The sequence below is a fragment of the Suncus etruscus genome, chromosome 20, assembly GCF_024139225.1.
Source record: "Suncus etruscus isolate mSunEtr1 chromosome 20, mSunEtr1.pri.cur, whole genome shotgun sequence".
In the NCBI taxonomy this organism is placed as follows: domain Eukaryota; kingdom Metazoa; phylum Chordata; class Mammalia; order Eulipotyphla; family Soricidae; genus Suncus; species Suncus etruscus.
In genome coordinates this window covers 29,824,001-29,836,764 of record NC_064867.1, presented here as the reverse complement: position 1 = coordinate 29,836,764, position 12,764 = coordinate 29,824,001, and the positions used below count along the sequence as shown (strand labels likewise).

Genomic DNA, 12,764 nt, shown 5'->3' with positions numbered 1-12,764 from the left:
ACCACAATCCAGGACAACAATTGGTAGGAGAATAAAAGCAGGAAAGAAGAAGAAGAAGAAAAAGGCAGTGGAGGCAGAAAGTAGGGAGAAACATAGCATCTCTCCTGGAGGCCCCCCAGGAGAAGGTGACAGCAACAGTGACCTGCCAGTTAGGTGGCAGGACAGAGCCTTATGTTGCAGAGGAATGGGGCAAGGAATGACTTGCAACGAATAGGGAGGGCAACAGGCGCAGCGTTGGGTAAGTACAGGTTTAATGAGACCTGCTTTTTTTTTTTTTTTTTTTTTTTTTTTGGTTTTTGGGCCACACCCGGCGGTGCTCAGGGGTTACTCCTGGCTGTCTGCTCAGAAATAGCTCCTGGCAGGCACGGGGGACCATATGGGACACCGGGATTCGAACCAACCACCTTTGGTCCTGGTTCGGCTGCTTGCAAGGCAAACGCCGCTGTGCTATCTCTCCGGGCCCGAGACCTGCTTTTTTTCCCTGGTTTGCTTAGCAGCCCAGCGGCGAGGAAAGGGTCAATGCCGGGCCCAAAAGAAAAAAAAAAAAAAAGTCCGGCGCAATGTGCGCCTGCGCGGAGGGAGAGAGTAGGTCGCGCCTGCGCGGAGAGAGAGCGGGTCGTGCCAGCGCGGAGAGAACGGGTTGCGCCTGCGCGGAGGGAGAGAGTAGGTTGCGCCTGCGCGAAGAGAGAACGGTTTGCACCTGCGCGGAGTGCATATCGCGCCTGCGCGGACAGCAGGTTGCGCCTGCGCACTAGCCCGGGCGACGTGGCCTGCCGGAAGGAGCCCGTGAGGACCCGCTAGGGAACCTCGAACCCGTACCCGCTCGGCCCTCGGCATCTTGGGGGCATCTTCTGATCCAAGATGCTCAAGAAATTCGACAAGAAGGATGAGGAGTCGGGTAAGAGGGCCCAGGCTTGCTCGGAGGCGACTTTCAGCGCCCTCCGAGGGGGATCCATGCAGGACCCTGCCCCGCCCACCCCCTTGATCAAGGCCCTGGGGTGAGCACAGGGGCTTGCATGCAAATCCCCGGCGGGTCGGGGCTTGGCTGATGATCTCGGGGTCCCGAGAGCATCTCTCACTGCTCCCCAAATTGGTAATCTCTGCTGAGATTCTCTGGGTGACCTTGGATGACGAGTCAGGTGCATTCATTCCTGTGCCTCAGTTTCCCCAGCTGTCAGAAAGGAGCTGGACCAAGCTGCTCTGGGGTGTGTTGGCAGTAGCTGGGGTTGCCTTGGTTTTGGCTCCACGGGGCTGTGATCCACAGAGGAATTTGTTCTGTTATTGAGATCCCCCTTATTGATTCATTTGTGCATTAAATTAGCAAGACAGATACCCAGCGGCCTGTTGCCTGCCATGGGGGACGTGTGAGGTACCCTGTGCCCGGACTGGGAGAATTAAGACTTGGTAACAAACAGAGGGGGAAGACCTTGATAGATGGAAATGATGAGCTGTCACCATTTGGGAAAGTGACACCTTTCTCAAAGGCAGGCTTTTTTGATGCAGAAGCAGTGGTTCCAACCCACCTAGGGAATTGAAGATCTCATGTGCATATTGTACAGGAGAAGGCCAGGCAGGATACTTTGAGAGTACCAGGAAGATGGGGGTACGGGGATGAAGATTTATTGGAGCCTTTTGCAAGACCATGGTGGACGCTGTAGTCTTATATTTGTTGGGAAGCCTCGTCTTCCATGCCTGTTGCCTTTGAGCTTACCCAGGCACTATTAAAATGACTGCCTGAAGATATCCCAGCCTGCCTCCATCTTCTCTGTGCTTTCACAAATAGGTGGGGGCTCCAACCCATTCCAGCACCTGGAGAAGAGTGCGGTCCTTCAGGAGGTAAGTGTCGTTTTCTCTGTGTTTGCTGCTATCAATACCGCTGAAACAGTGACACATCTGTGTGTTGTTTAAAAGAACTGTCAGGGGGGCTGGAGAGATAGCATGGAGGTAAGGCGTTTGCCTTTCATGCAAGAGGTCATCGGTTCGAATCCCAGCGTCCCATATGGTCCCCCGTGCCTGCCAGGAGCAATTTCTGAGCATGGAGCCAGGAGTAACCCCTGAGCACTGCCGGGAGTGACCCAAAAACCACAAAAAAAAAAAAAAAAAAAAAAAAAAAAGAACTGTCAGGGAGGCAAGGGACGTGCCTTAGTGGTAGAGTGTTTGCCTTGTACTCACACCGCCCTGGGTTCCATTCTCAGCAACACACACAGTTAACACTAATAAAGCATGGAGCCAGAGGATGGTACAATAAGTAAGTAGGAAAAAAAAAAGTAAGTAGGGCAGGGGCTGGAGCAATAGTGCAGCAGTAGGGTGTTTGCGTTATACGCAGCTGACCCTGGACAAACCTCGGTTCAATTCCCCAGTGTCTCATATGGTCCACCAAGCCAGGAGCGATTTCAGAGTGCATAGCCAGGAGTAACCCTGAGCGTCACTGGATGTGGATCCCCCCAAATATATACAATAAACAATAACAAAACCCCAAATTTATCCTGCTTTCATTGATGACATTGATGTTGTCTGCTTCCTCTTGGCAAGCATTGAGCGCTAATAGGTGAGCCAAGCTCCAATTACTATTTAAGGGACACTTACTTTAGGACTCTGGAGAAAAGAAGGATGAAAGGCACATCTCTCTTGGGGCACAAGTTTGTCTGAACAAATAGATAAATTTGTGCTGGCACTTCTCAGACCTTGCATACGCCTAATGGCATTGGGTGATGACCCTGGATTGCTTCTTTTAGGCCCGTGTATTTAACGAGACCCCCGTGAACCCCCGGAAATGTGCTCATATCCTCACCAAGATCCTTTACCTCATAAACCAGGTAAGGGAGTAGAGAGGTGTGGGTCTGGGGAAGATTTGGTGCAGGGGTTGGGGAGGAGGTTCCCTTGGCCCAGCTGTGGGTCCCCTCAACCTGGGCTTCCAGTGTATTGTCATTGGTGGTGCCACTGCATGGTCCAGAATCTTGCCTTAGTGCCTATGGCGAATCTCTGATGCCTCAGACTCACCCCAAACCTCCTTTCTCCATTCAACAGGGAGAGCACCTGGGGACCACAGAAGCCACCGAGGCCTTCTTTGCTATGACCAAACTCTTTCAGTCCAATGATGTAAGTGGCTTGTGCCCGCTTTCCCAAAAGGCTTGAACTGATCTGTTCCTCGCCATCCCACGTGATCTAACTCACTCTCTGTCTCCCAGCCCACACTACGCCGGATGTGCTATCTTACCATCAAGGAGATGGCGAGCATTGCTGAGGACGTCATTATTGTCACCAGCAGGTGAATCTTGGGACTATTGCTGCCCCTAACTCTGACAAGCCCCCTATTCTCGGGGCCATTTTCTTCAGTAGACTTGCTCAGGAGGTACTATTTGATGTATCTGGAGCAATATTGTCCTCTCAGTTGCCTTGTGAGGTTCCATGATCATTCTGTGACACGAAGTTGGGCACAAGCCCTACTTGCCTTTTTCATTTTGAAGAGGAGCCTTCCAAACAGTGATAGGGAACCCAAAGGTCTCTCCTATCAGTTCTTGGCTGTTCATTCAATGTGAGGGCCTAAGGAGACAGAACGGCTAAGGTCTGGTATTACTAGGGATTATATGTCCACCCTCGCATCTTGGGGTACTATGTACCAGGGGCTCAACTGGAGTCAATCACATACAAAGCATGTACCTTAGTGGCCCTGTTTTGGGTTAGAGCGATAGCACAGTGAGTAGAGCAGTTGCCTTGCATGTGGCCAACTCGGATTTGATCCCTGGCATCCCATATAGTCCTTCGAGCCCACCAAGAATGATTTCTGGGTGTAGAGTCATGAGGAACTCTGAGTGCCACTGGGTGTGGCCCAAAAACAAAACCAAAAAAAAGCCCTGTATTATCCCTTATTTCTCCAGTTCCCCCCCCCACACACACACACACAATGTGTTTCTTCTTTTTTTTTTTTTTTTTTTCCTTTTTTTGGTGTTTGAGTCATACCCAGCAGTGCTCAGGACTTACTCCTGGCTCTCTACTCAGGAAGAGGAGTCCCAGAGGTGTGAGCGACTGCAGGAGTTAACCTGAGGGTACCCAGCTGAAACTGGGATTGGGACCAGGCTCCCAGAGTCCTCAATGCAGTGGCTGGGAGAGGACTAGATGTGGGAGTAACGGAAGCCCACCTTACTGGGCACTATCTGTGGAAGACTTTATGCTCAAGGGAAAGGGTGGGAGGCATCTTTGGGGACATTGGGCAGTGCTCTGGTCAGCCTGAAGTGCCCTCACAGTCCCTCTGATAGCTATGGAGAGCAAGAGCTCAAGGTCATTGTGGGGGAGCTATTGGTCCCATGGAGCGACAGGAGGTGCAGCAGAGAGGGGGCTGGGGCCAGGGGCAGCAGGCCTGGCTTCTGCCTGAGGACAGCGCCTTCTCCTCCTTCAGCCTGACCAAGGACATGACTGGGAAAGAGGACAACTACCGGGGCCCGGCCGTGCGTGCTCTCTGCCAGATCACTGACGTGAGTCCTCCCTGCTCACCTGCCCACCTGGTGCTCTCTTCTCTGCCCTCTGCATGCTTTGGGTCAGAGCCAGGAGCTGGGATCAGGGGCAGGCATAGCTTCTTGCTCTGTGTACCCGAGAGGTGGCCTGACCTCTCTTCCACCCCTTGTGTCCCCACAGAGCACCATGCTCCAGGCCATCGAGCGCTACATGAAACAGGCCATCGTGGACAAGGTCCCCAGTGTGTCCAGCTCTGCCCTGGTGTCTTCCCTGGTGGGTATTTGGGATGCAGAGGCCAGACTGGGAGATCAGAGGAAATACCCAAACTGCTTCCTGGCTGGGAAATGAAAGTGTTTGCATTCCCTCACATCCCAGAGGTCTCCCCTCTTCCCAGTGAAGCAAGGAGCTGGGGAACTGTGGGTTTGGAGGGGTGCGTAGTTGGACAACCTGGGTCTGTCTATGGGGTGACAGATTCTACTGAGTTTGAGCCTGGGAGGAAAGTTTGAGCTGGGGCAGGAGGCACACAGGTGACAAGGGCTTGAGCTCAGAAGCAAGCCTGGGGCAGAGGCAGTGTGTTCCTTTGTGCTGCATTAAACTGGGAACCAGCCCACCCATGGTGCCACCTGCCCCTGAATTTGTCCTATGTCTTGCAGCACCTGCTGAAATGCAGCTTCGACGTGGTCAAGCGCTGGGTGAATGAGGCCCAGGAGGCAGCCTCCAGCGATAACATCATGGTTCAGGTAAGGGGCCCTCGGCCAAGCCTTGGCACTGCTAAAAAAACGGAAGCATTTGTGCATCTGGCAGGGGACCATGTGATGTCTGTCGAGAAGTTAGATTTGAATTCTGTGCATACTGGGTGGTGGGGCAAAAGGGGGGCTGGGAGGAAGGTTAGAGATTTATTAGCAGTTTGCACGAGGTGTGCTGATGACCAGGTGAGTGTTGTTTTAGGGGTGTAGCACGCCTGCCAGCATGTTGTCACATGTGGAAATATCGGGGAGGGAGCTATTTCTGGGAGCTTCTTTTTTTTTTTTTTTTTTTTGGTTTTTGGGTCATACCTGGCGGCACTCGAGTTACTCCTGGCTCTGCGCTCAGAAATCGCTCCTGGCAGGCACGGTGGATCATTTGGGATGCCAGGATTCAAACCACCGTTCATCCTAGATCGGCTGCATGCATCCTGGATGGTTACCATGTGCTGTCTCTCTGGCCCTCTGGGCGCTTCTTTTTTCGTTTTGTCGCACTGGTAATGCCCAGGGATTACTTCTGGCTCTTCACTCAGGAATTACTCCTGGTGGTGCTTGGGAGACTGTTGACTTAATATAAAATATAACGTCTGTTGTCCACGTGTTGGGGTGAGGCCTTTCTCGGCACGGCACCTTTACCCCTTCCGGGGGTCTGAAGAAGGGTAGTATCGACAAAATAATTTCACAGGCAGTCAGAGTTTCTTTGGAGTCAGCCAGCTTTATTTCATGGCCCTAACCACTATGTGTAATTCCTCACATGGCTTCTATTCTAAACTTTTCAAGCAGCCTCTCTCTGCTGCTTCTCCTCTGGCTATCTGCCTGTTATTCTCTCTGCTGTTCCTAAGCCATGTCTTTTTCCTCTCATCTCTTTCTTCTGAGCTCATTCTGTCTCCTTTTCTGCTGCTCTACATGCTTCCTTGCTGAGTTCCAGCCCCCTGGCAACTCCTGTTTAATAATCTGGGATCCTTCTCCTCTCTCTGGCTCTCTCTCTTTTATCCCCTCTCTCCCTTCAGACTGACTCCTCTGCCTGTCCCAGATATGGGCTGTTCTGATCATTCAGGTGGGATAAAAAGGAAGTTGGGGGGCCAGAGAGATAGCATGGAGGTAAGGTGTTTGCCTTTCATGCAGAAGGATGGTGGTTCGAATTCCGGCATCCCACATGGTCCCCTGTGCCTGCCAGGGCGATTTCTGAGCATAGAACCAGGAATAATCCCTGAGCGCTGCCAGGTGTGACCCAAAATCAAAAAAAAAAAAAGTTGGGGACATCTAGGATGCTGGGGATCAGACCCGGGGTCAGCTCATGCAAGGCAACCAAATGCATTATTCCCTGTGCATTATCTCCTGCCCCATGGACACTGCTTTTCTTTCCACTTTTTGGACTCTGACACCTGTTGTTTGTTCCACATCTGTCCTCCCGGTGCCATCCAGGTCCTTGCCAGGATTGTAGCAGGAACAAGACCGACAGACACTCAGCCTTGTGCTGGAGGGCTCAGTCCAAAGCACTGGGTGGGAGGCAAGTCGTCATGGCCGCTGTGTGAGGCAGCCCCTTGGACACCCGGCGGAGGCCTGAGAAGACACGGCTCCTTGGCGCTGGCTCACAAGCCGGTGTTCTGCTCTTTCCATCCCCTAGTACCATGCGCTGGGCCTCCTGTACCATGTTCGGAAGAATGACCGCCTGGCCGTCAGTAAGATGATCAGCAAGTTCACCCGGCATGGCCTCAAGTCCCCCTTCGCCTACTGCATGATGATCAGGGTGGCCAGCAAGCAGCTGGAGGAGGAGGATGGCAGGTAATTCTTAGCTCCCCAGGCCCAAAGAGTCTGCTTTGTCAGGCCAGCCCCAGTTCCTTGTTCTCTTTGGGTCATATCTGGTCTTGCTTGGGGCTTTTGCCAGCTCTGCTTGGGGTTAATCCTGCAATGTTCAGAGGCTCCTGCGAACGGTAATAAGACTTTTGAGGGCCCGGAGAGATAGCACAGTGGCGTTTGCCTTGCAAGCAGCCAATCCAGGACCAAAGGTGGTTGGTTCGAATCCCGGTGTCCCATATGGTCCCCCGTGCCTGCCAGGAGCTATTTCTGAGCAGACAGCCAGGAGGAACCCCTGAGCACAACCGGGTGTGACCCAAAAACCAAAAAAAAAAAAAGACTTTTGAGCTGCATGCAGTTGACCTGGGATGGACCCGGTTTCGATTCCTGGCCTCCCATATGGTCCTCCGAGCCTACCAGGAGCAATTTCTGAGCACAGAGCCAGAAGTAACCGCTGAGTACTATCAGGTGTGGCCCCAAAACAAAAACAAAACAGAGGCTCCTATGGGATGGAACCTGATGTAAGGCCAGTCTGTGCTCTGTTGCTGGCCATACCCTAGCCCCTTTCTCATTCCTTTGTAGCCGCGACAGCCCCCTCTTTGACTTCATTGAGAGCTGTCTTCGCAACAAGCATGAGATGGTGGTGTATGAAGCTGCCTCAGCCATTGTCAACCTGCCCGGCTGCAGCGCCAAGGAGCTGGCCCCGGCTGTGTCAGGTGACCTACCTCTTATCTCAGCTAGTGCCACCTTCGAGGGGGTCTGGTATTAGGGGAGTGGGTGAACTCTAGCAGGTACCTGCCCGGTGCCAGCTCATGCTAGGCCTCTGACACATCTTCCCTCTGGGGCTCTGTTTGGGGCAGAGGAAAGCTGCAGAGCTACTCTGCAGCCCGAAGGAGGGAACTAGGACATGCTCACCTTGAACCAGACCTTGTTGGATAGAGGAGAGAGCCATTAGCTCCAGGGACCCAGGCTGCTGTCTGGACTCCGCTACTTGCCTGGCTTTGCCTGCTTTGGCGCTGCTAGGCAGAGGTAGGCACTGAGCCTGTGTGCCCAACTCAGGCGATGTGTGCCTGGCAGCAGAGAGCACATAGTGGGGCGTGTAGAGTTTTCTGTAGATGGGTGTTGTTTTAGTATAAAATATGAAGTCTGAAGTCCTAGTGTTGGGTGAGGCCTTCATCAGCACAGCGTCTCTAGGCCCTTCGGTCTGTGGATCTGAAAATGCAGGATAATGGAGGAGAAAAGCCGTCAGTTAAAGTTTCATTGGATACAGCTTGGTTTATTCTTTGTTGTTATTTTGAAACCACACCCAGTAACGTTTAGGGGTGGCTATGTGCTCAGAAATTGCTCCTGGCTTGGGGGCCCATATGGGATGCCAGGGATTGAACTGAGGTTCATCCTGGTTCAGCCGCGTGCAAGGCAAACATCCTACTTCTTCGCTATCACTCTCGCCCCCTGCTTGGTTTATTCTATGGCCCTATCCGCCATGTACATTTCCTCACATGGCTTCTATGCTCAGCCTTTTCTTTTTTTTTTTTTTTTTTTGGTTTTTTGGTTTTTGGGCCACACCCGGCTGTGCTCAGGGGTTACACTCCTCGCTGTCTGCTCAGAAATAGCTCCTGGCAGGCACGGGGGACCATATGGGACACCAGGATTCGAACCAACCACCTTAGTTCCTGGATCGGCTGCTTGCAAGGCAAACACCGCTGTGCTATCTCTCCAGGCCCTAATTTCTTTTTTGTTTGTTTTTTTTTTTTTTTTTTTTTTTGGTTTTTGGGTCACACCCGGCGGTGCTCAGGGGTTACTCCTGGCTGTCTGCTCAGAAATAGCTCCTGGCAGGCACGGGGGACCATATGGGACACTGGGATTCGAACCAACCACCTTTGGTCCTGGATCGGCTGCTTGCAAGGCAAACGCCGCTGTGCTATCTCTCCGGGCCCTAATTTTTTTTTTTTTTGGTTTTTGGGTCACACCCGGCACCGCTCAGGGGTTACTCCTGGCTCTACGCTCAGAAATCGCTCCTGGCAGGCTCGGGGGACCATATGGGACGCCGGGATTCGAACCGATGACCTTCTGCATGAAAGGCAAACTCCTTACCCTCCATGCTATCTCTCCGGCCCCTAATTTTTTATTTTTAATTATGAGAACAAAGATGCAAAGAAAGAGGACAAGGTAAAGTTACAGTAGAAGGACAATCAGCCATAACATAATTCTCAGAAGAAGTCCCCTTGCTGATATCTTAACTTTGAACTTTCAGCCAAAGAACATTAAGATAAATAAAACAGAATCCATGTACAATTACTTTGTCCCTCAAGTCCCCAGATTGTAACACATTATAATATTTCTTAACAGCACACAAGGCAATCTAAAGCCATAAAACTTATGTAACTCCTTAAACATTAGAGGCATAGTACTTTTTACATTTCCATGTACATGCATATTAGCTTAAGTTAACCTCAAATTTTAAGTGTTTTTTTTTTTAAGGATTAGAGTCAAAGGAGCACAATAAAAACGGTGTTAGAGTGGCAATTGTTGTTTGCATAAGCCCACCAAAATATGAGGGGCATGGAAAGGAATAACCTTGGCCTAAATACAAAGACCTGACCCCTGAAGTTTCCTGGCATAAGACCAACTCTAGGCTCCAGGCAAGCTAGATCGTCCAATCCAAGACATTGTCTGTAGTGCCAACACACTTTTATTTTTCACACAGTCTCTGTTGTTGGTATCATGTTTCTGTATTAAAGATCCTGGAATCTGCATATCCTACATTGAAGTCAGGATGTGGAGTGTCCTCTCGTTTCACCTCACCATTAAAGGGCAATGCAGGAAGCCCTGTCCTGTAAGCAAGTCGTTGTTGTTGTTAAGTCTTCTCAGTGTTAAGGGAAGTCTCAGCCTTTTCCAAGCAGCTTTCTCTTGCTGCTTCTTCTCTGGCTCTTTGCCTCTTTCTTCCCTTCCCCCCAGCCAAACTCTATTATTCTTTATTCAAGATTCCCCTCCCACCAATCCCAGGTGTGGGCAGGTCTGACCATTAACAGAAAGCTTAGGGCCTTGGTGGAAGGGATACCTTACAGATGAACAAGGAAATCCAGCCCCATCGGATCCCAGGCCATCAGAGGTCCCCAAGGAATGACCTAGATGGGCTCTGGCCTAGGGGTCCAGCTGTGCCCTGTATTGAAGTAGAAAGCAGGCAATGGTGTGCTCGGAGGCAAGTAGACGAGTTTAGAGAAGGAGGTCTTGGAATATGAAGCAGGACAGAGAGAAGCAGAGAGCATTGGAGAAAGACAGGCCCAGATAGAGCCGAGATTCCATGGCAGGAGAGTTTGAGTTGCAGTAATTTATTTTTTGCTTTGTTTTGTTTTATTGTTTTGGGGGTCACACCCAATGGTGCCCAGGGCTGACTCCTGGCAGTGCTCAGGGGCCCATTTGAGATGCTCTAGAATGAACCCAGGTCAGCCGCATGCAAGACAAGTCCTTTACTCACTGTACTATTGATTTGATTCCTTGAGTTGCAGGTTTTGAGAAATGATGGGACCTTCTGTGGGACCAGTAACATCCATCTCTGATAATGGTGGTTATCTGGGTGGGTCTGGGGTTTCCATACTGGGGAGAGCTTTGGTTTGACCAGCAAAAGGCAGCCTGACATCTAGTCTGTCTCCCCACAGTGCTCCAGCTCTTCTGCAGCTCCCCAAAGGCTGCCCTCCGCTATGCTGCTGTCCGCACCCTCAATAAGGTGATGGGCCCCGGGTTGGAGAGTGACTGGGCATGGGAGGGACATTGGCTATTTTTGCACTGGACTAGAGGGTGACGTTAGCTTCTCTGATTAGGCCAAGCCCACTCAGTGACCTTGTCTTGTGGCTGGGCACACCCTGCAGTGCTCAGGGGTTACTCCTGGCTCTGTACTCAGGGATTGTTCTTGGTCAAGGGACCACTCATATGAGACAGGGATCAAATCGGGGTCAGTTGTGTGCCAAGCAAGCGCCTTAACAGATGTGCTAGGTCCAGCCCTTGACAGCCCTTGTAGTTCCTTGACCATGCCTTCCGCAAATAGGTGGCCATGAAACACCCGTCAGCCGTGACAGCCTGCAACTTGGACCTGGAGAACCTGGTCACAGATTCGAACCGCAGCATTGCCACACTGGCCATCACCACACTCCTCAAGACGGGCAGCGAGAGCAGTATTGACCGCCTTATGAAGCAGATCTCCTCCTTCATGTCCGAGATCTCTGATGAGTTCAAGGTACCTTAGGACACCTGCAGGCAGGCTCCAGGATTGGGCTGGGGTGTCAGACTTATGTGCCTGCCCTCTACTCTGCTGTGCCTGTGTTCTACTACCTGCCATGCCCCGAGCCAGCTTATGTTCCTAATCCCTGTTCCCTACCCCAGGCCTGTATTCCCACCCCAAAGCCACCAAGACATTTCCCTGTCATGCCTTTCACAGCTCCAGCCTGGGGACAGTCCTGCCTCATGGTCTTTGCTGCTGCACAGCTAGAGTTGCAACCTGGGTTACTTGGCCTGGAATCACGCTTGGTGATTTTACTTGGTGGAGGGGTTGGAACTCATCTGTGTGACGAGTATACTCTGTTTTGAGCCACATCCCCTAAATCCCCATTTGCCTTCACAACTTTTTTTTTTTTTTTGGGGGACACACCGGGCAGTGCTCAGGGATTACTCCTGGCTCTACACTCAGAAATCGCCCCTGGCAGGCTCAGGGGACCATATGGGATGCCGGGATTCGAACCACTGTCCTTCTGCATGAAAGGCAAACGCCTTACCTCCATACTATCTCTCCGGCCCCACGCCTTCACAACTTTAAGATCAGTAGATTCCTGGGGCTGGAGTGATGGTGCAGCGGTAGAGCGCTTGCCTTACACGTGACTGGCCCAGGACGGACCTAGTTCGATCCCCGGCGTCCCATATGGTCTCCCAAGACAGGAGCAATTTCTGAGCGCAGAACCAGGAGTAACCCCTGAGTATCACCAGATGTGGCCCCAAAAAAGATCAGTATATCCCAGAAACCCAACCCAGTGCACTTCCTAATTCTCTTTTATGTTTTTGTTTTGTTTGTTTTATTGTTATTTTTTTGGTGTTTGGACCACACCTGGCAGTGTTTAAGGCTGACTCCTGGTTCTGCACTTAGGGGTCATTCCTGGAGGGTTTGTGGGACTATTTGGGGTGCCAGGGATTGAACCTTGGCCAGCCACATAAAAGGCAAGTGCCCTACCCACTGTACTATTGTTTTAGCCTATCAGGGTTCCTTTTATTACTGCCTATTTCCCACCTACCCTAACTCACAGCAGCCACTACTCTGGTCTAAAATTCTAGAATTTAGTTCCTTTATAGTTATCAAAATAACAGGCTTAATTCATATGGTTAGAGGTTTTTTCCACATCATGTGAATAGTCACGTGAGTAGTGATTTTATTGTGCAAAGCTGGCAGAAACAAACTTTGGGAGCTAGGCAGGTAGGGTGTTTTCCTTGCATGCAGTCTACCTGGTTTCATCCCCAGCATCCCATATGGTCCCCCAGCCTGCCAGCCTACCAGGAGTGATTTCAATTTCTTTTTTGGTTACACCCAGTGGTGCTCCAGAGTTATCCCTGGCTCTATGCTCAGAAATTACACCTGACAGGGTTGGAGGACTATATGGAATGCCAGGGATTGAACCCGGGTCGGCCACATGCAAGGTAAACGATTTTGTTTTGTTTTGATTTTTGGGCCACACCTGGTGGTGCTCAGGGGTTACTCCTACTCTGCTCAGAAATCACTCTGGCAGGCTC

The 12,764-nt window shown here is 51.2% G+C and overlaps 1 protein-coding gene across 1 annotated transcript in view; it reads left to right on the top strand.

The window, feature by feature from the left end:
- Window positions 1–743: 743 nt before the first annotated feature.
- COPG1 (COPI coat complex subunit gamma 1) overlaps window positions 744–12,764 on the top strand; it is a 28,383-nt gene continuing 16,362 nt past the window's right edge. The window contains exons 1-12 of the mRNA XM_049766502.1: window positions 744–898; window positions 1,784–1,836; window positions 2,736–2,816; window positions 3,028–3,099; window positions 3,189–3,268; window positions 4,397–4,472; window positions 4,633–4,725; window positions 5,106–5,192; window positions 6,823–6,980; window positions 7,575–7,708; window positions 10,652–10,719; window positions 11,038–11,226. Coding sequence (XP_049622459.1) covers window positions 862–898; window positions 1,784–1,836; window positions 2,736–2,816; window positions 3,028–3,099; window positions 3,189–3,268; window positions 4,397–4,472; window positions 4,633–4,725; window positions 5,106–5,192; window positions 6,823–6,980; window positions 7,575–7,708; window positions 10,652–10,719; window positions 11,038–11,226 — 1,128 coding nt within the window. The 5' untranslated portion in view covers window positions 744–861. The remainder of the gene's footprint in view (window positions 899–1,783; window positions 1,837–2,735; window positions 2,817–3,027; window positions 3,100–3,188; window positions 3,269–4,396; window positions 4,473–4,632; window positions 4,726–5,105; window positions 5,193–6,822; window positions 6,981–7,574; window positions 7,709–10,651; window positions 10,720–11,037; window positions 11,227–12,764) is intronic.